The 4,961-nt window shown below is 41.8% G+C and overlaps 1 protein-coding gene across 1 annotated transcript; it reads left to right on the top strand.

Moving 5' to 3' along the window:
• Nucleotides 1-1,544: 1,544 nt before the first annotated feature.
• Nucleotides 1,545-4,375, top strand: tmem121ab (transmembrane protein 121Ab). The gene has a single exon (XM_072362213.1). It carries the CDS (start codon nt 2,354-2,356, stop codon nt 3,296-3,298), a length of 945 nt encoding a protein of 314 aa, XP_072218314.1. The 5' UTR covers nt 1,545-2,353; the 3' UTR covers nt 3,299-4,375.
• The last annotated feature ends 586 nt before the right edge of the window (nt 4,376-4,961 follow it).

Below are 4,961 nucleotides of genomic sequence, written 5' to 3'. Positions count from 1 at the left end.
TGATATACCAAGTCATTGCTACCAATCAGCTCCTGACTTTGCACTGCTAAAGATTACCCTCAAAGCTGTCAGCATTGCTGGTGAGAAACACTTATAGAGTTAGAGAAAGAATATTACTTACATTCAGTTTCTATCTGGGTCAGTACATTAACTAAATTACCCTAATTCCCCTTTTTCTAGAATGAGAGAATATTTTTGGATGTCTACATCATAGAAGTTTTCAAAGTGACTTGTTTCATCCAAACTTTGTCTGTAGGACCACTGCCAGGGCTTTTTGAGTGATACAATCATATCTTGATTTGAAAGGTACCTGAGCTGACAGAAACACTAATTTGATTTATACGTGTTCAGCCTGAATGATAGAGTGACAGCAGGAGCAGATAGATAACAGCAGCAGAATAACTCTCCTTACAAACTTGAAGCGTGTGACGAAGTTTCTTTCAACTGACAAATTTAACTGTCTTTTACTCAGCCTTAATTTTTGTTCAAGCTCATGTTTAGATGGTGTTTTATTTATGAATGAGGCCAATGCACAATGTGAGCTCCTGCTTGCCAGTTAAGTACTTGGCATCTGGCCACTTTATATATATAAACATATATTTATATATTCTAAAAGATGCTCCCTCAGCCTCCTCAACCCAGCCTGTCACACACTTCAATACACACATCAGCTCGAATACTAAACAGCTTAAGAGAGAAACACCTTGAGCAAAACACCTTGACACATTCAGCAAAAATAGAGGGGAACTGGAGAGTGTAAATGAAGATTGGACAAAAAGTAATATCCTATATTATATCCTAATATCCATCTGAGAATTTTAAACTTTGAACAGCATGACAGACAAAATGTATACAATTTTACACAGCAGATGCCCCATAAAAAGGACTTTTCGTATCTGTGCCTTCTAATCACTCAGTCTAAATCATACTCTATATATAGTATGCAGTGATATCCAAGTTTCAGTTTAGAAACTGCACCAGACTGCCTCAAAATATGAGCAGGAAATGAACACTTCATCCCATTTACCATCGGCTGAAAAGGAAATGTGGTGTCGATTAATGCAGAAAAAGGAAGTGGAGAGCAGTTAGTTACTACACAAGACTTTAAAATTGGTTTCAACAAGTTTTTGTGATAAATCCTCTATTAATATAAAAGACAAAATTAAACTGAAATACATTATGCTGAATATATTAACACTGCAAAGGGTGCATATTAAACCATGCATCCACATGTCATGTGATTGTCACAGACAATAGAGAGGTAATGACTTCCCTAAGCAGTCTTACAAGTGCAATATGTTCTGTCCCATCAATAGGGAAACAGGCTCTTTTTGAGCCAAGCTGACACATTACTTGGCTCCTCATATGTGGAGGGCCGTTGGCAATGAAACTGTGTTATACGGCCCAGGAGTGCTGACAGGTTTCTTTCTCCTTCTCTTTCACCCTTCCCCCTTGTCTCCTCCCCTCTTTTTTTCCTCTTTATTTCTCCCTCCTCTAGGCTTGGAGAGGCAGGCACGTGGCAAAAGGAGGGGGAAGAATGGATCTTCAGCCCAGCGTAAGAGCCTTCCCTCGGGGAAGCCGGCATCAGACGCAAGGCCTCACGGGCCGTTGACCTGCTGTCTCTGTGATTTATGGCGGCTGGGGGCCTGTGGCCACTGCAGACTCCTCTCCCTTCTCTCCTCCATTTCCCTTCTCACACACTGCAGGACTGCAAGGAGCCACACACACTGCACCATCATCTATATGATTATTTGAGGAGGGATTCCTTGCATATGCTGAGCTGCAGCACTCGCATGCATATATCCACTTCCTTTTACTCTGTCTTATCCAAAAATAGCCGCCTCCATAAACGTTCCTTCACCGCTGCACTGTGTCCCACCATCCCATCACAAGTCTATTAGAGCAAACCTGCTCTGAGAGCATTCTCCATTTGACTGTGTGTGGATTACAATCAGTCATGGTGTGTCGGGTGTAGTGCCCTCAGTGTAGCTGCTGCTAAAAGGCAGAGCTGGATCAATGGAAGTGCGCTGAGTGACGAGATGATGCTCTTGTTTTCACATGGCCTGAGAGAAATCAGCAGCTAGCATCTCCCCACACAGGGTTCAGCTTCTACAATACAATAATCATCCTCTTTGGACTATTAGGACGGTGAGTGAAATTGTTATTTTGATATTGGGAACACTGTTGTTGAACAGTTACTCCTGTGCACACAAAATCTGGAGCACCTTAGATATCTTTTTTTAACCAACCCTAAAGGTTTGGAGTGTACACAGTACACATTCCCTTCTGGTCTATTCTATTTTTGCTTTTAAAAGCTGTGGCCTGACAGTGAGAGCCAACAGGTGCCCTCGCCATGGTGTTGCCACCCCCAGACAAACGCCACGTGTGCCTGACCACCATCGTCATCATGACCAGCATGGCCTTCATGGACGCATACCTGGTGGAACAAAACCAGGGTCCCAGGAAGATTGGTGTGTGTATTATAGTACTGGTAGGGGATGTTTGCTTCCTCATTGTTCTAAGATATGTGGCAGTGTGGGTCGGTGCTGAGGTGCGTACTGCTCGACGAGGATACGCCATGATCTTATGGTTTCTGTACATCTTTGTCCTGGAAATCAAACTCTACTTTGTTTTCCAGAATTGCAAAGCTGACAGGAAGAGTCTGGAGACAGTGGCACGAAAGGCTTTGACATTACTATTATCTGTGTGCGTGCCAGGCTTATACTTGGTTCTAGTGGCTCTGGATAGTATGGAATATGTGAGAACTTTCCGGAAGAAGGAGGATATGAGGAGTCGTCTGTTTTGGGTCGCTCTGGACCTGCTGGACCTGCTGGATATCCAAGCTAATCTTTGGGAGCCCCAGCGGACAGGCCTGCCTATCTGGGCTGAGGGCCTGATGTTCTTCTACTGCTACATCCTGCTGCTCATCCTGCCCTGTGTGTCGCTCAGTGAAATTAGTATGCAGGGGGAGCACATGTCACCTCAGAAGATGATGCTCTACCCAGTCCTCAGCTTGGTCACCATAAACGTGGTTACCATTCTCATACGTGGTGTAAACATGGTGTTGTTTCAGGACAGCCGTGTTTCTACCATCTTTGTCGGAAAGAATGTGGTTGCAATTGCCACTAAGGCATCCACCTTCCTGGAGTACCGCAGACAGGTCAAGGAGTTCCCCCACCCACAGAATGCAATGGCACTAGAGCTGCAACAGAACTCTGTCACTCATACGCAGCCACTGCCCAATGCCACCAGTTTGCCACATGAACCTTCCCCAGCGCAGGACGTTATCGACACATGACCGCCAGCGCTGGACTCTGCACCATTAGAGACTGACTGAGAGCTCCAGCAGAGGAGGATAGGAAATAGAGAGATCAGCTGCATGACAGGATGATATTCTGCTCTTGTCAGGCTCACACAAACTGTTATAAAACCACAAAAGAGATTTTTAGCATCACCTGCCTGTCAGAATATACTGTAAACCTACACTTGACTGATTGCAGCGTGCAGACTTCAAAGTCAAAACAAAGGTTTTTAATTGTGCTATTGTGTTTTTAATTGTTTCAAATGTTTTAAAAGTTCAAACTTTACTAAAAGACAATCTCAAAACTGTGCAGCCCAGTGACATTTTGTTGTGTAAAATGGACAGTTGGTTTCCCCTCAGTGAGTAGCTTGTATTTTTTAAAGGTCACATTTTTTGACTGTGAGTTTGTGGCATTTCCTTTGAATTCCAGCACCAAAGGACATACCACTCAGCGTGAAGCAATGATTGAGAGGAGGAGCAGTGAATGACCAGAGTCATATCTGCTCTTTGCGTTGTACGAGAGCAGGGTGGCTTCAATGTTTGGTTCTGCTGAGAAAGGAGCTTTGTGTAAGCTTCCGCATCATTCAGTGCGAAGCTTTACAATCAAAGGTTTGATGAAAGCAGCACTATTGCATCCACTACAGGCATCCAAGTGAGTGTTAAAGTGTGTGTACGTCTGTGTGTCTATGTGCAGACAAGCGAGTACTGAGGTTGTGTGCTAGAATGCTCAGGAGATATAGGTTATTTTAAGTTGTTTTGGAACAGATGCAAGTGATTGATGGATGTTATAATCTGAAAATGAGACAAAATATGTAAATGTTACAAACAAAACAAGATGATGAGGTAAAGATGCTTTTTGTTTTTGTTTCCTCTACTGTACATTCCTTCAAAACTAGTTCAAGCCTTGAAGTCTGAGAATGCAGAGATCAGAGGACCCCCTCACTGAAGAATTGATAAAAGAACACAAATATGATGGTATAGAAAAAATGTATTCAAGATGTTGTTTAGTTTATTATTATGATTATTACTATTATTATCATTAAGATTATGATTATTATGTACATCCTTTACATGTTGGAGGCCAATGATGTTTTAATAAAAGTATAAACAAAAGAAAATTATTTACAGAGTGGTTTCTTTTTCTAATACAGCAGAACTGTAAACTGTATAATTTTGATGGGGAGCTAAGCTAACAGCGACTCAGAAGGAGGCCACAAAAAATTTAATTTAAAATGTAAATCAGAGTGGATAACAGTATAGTGAGAAAGTAAACAACTGTCTAATGCCAAAGTGACAAGGTGTAGAATTCATGTAGTGTTCACTTCAAACAATATAGAATATTTTTGTTTTAGAAGGCAATAATTCCCCCTTTCTATCCGTTTTCTGAGTCTGACTCTGAACTTAGCTCTACCTTCAACAGTTTACCTTTGAGTAGTAAGTTAAATCTCTCACCAACCTAACAGCATTACAGCTGTTACATTACTGTTGTTTTGCAAGAAAGTGTCTAGCTAGTGCATGAATATTTAGACAGAGCAACCTTTTCCAGGCATCTTGTCACTTATTCTTTCGATCCCAAGGGCGACTACATTTGGAAATGCAAGCAACCAATTCATGTTTATAGTGATATAAAATGTATTAACCTTTTCTCAGTCATCCCTTT

Source organism: Leuresthes tenuis, unplaced genomic scaffold, assembly GCF_036924035.1.
Source record: "Leuresthes tenuis unplaced genomic scaffold, fLeuTen1.0.hap1 SCAF_13, whole genome shotgun sequence".
NCBI classification, from domain to species: Eukaryota; Metazoa; Chordata; class Actinopteri; order Atheriniformes; family Atherinopsidae; genus Leuresthes; species Leuresthes tenuis.
The sequence above is the reverse complement of the archived record's forward strand: the minus strand, read 5'-3'. Positions and strand labels throughout refer to the sequence as shown.

What these genes read in the sequence shown, in the direction of transcription:
- tmem121ab (XM_072362213.1), top strand. Translation starts at nt 2,354, where the DNA reads ATGGTGTTGCCACCCCCAGACAAACGCCACGTGTGCCTGACCACCATC.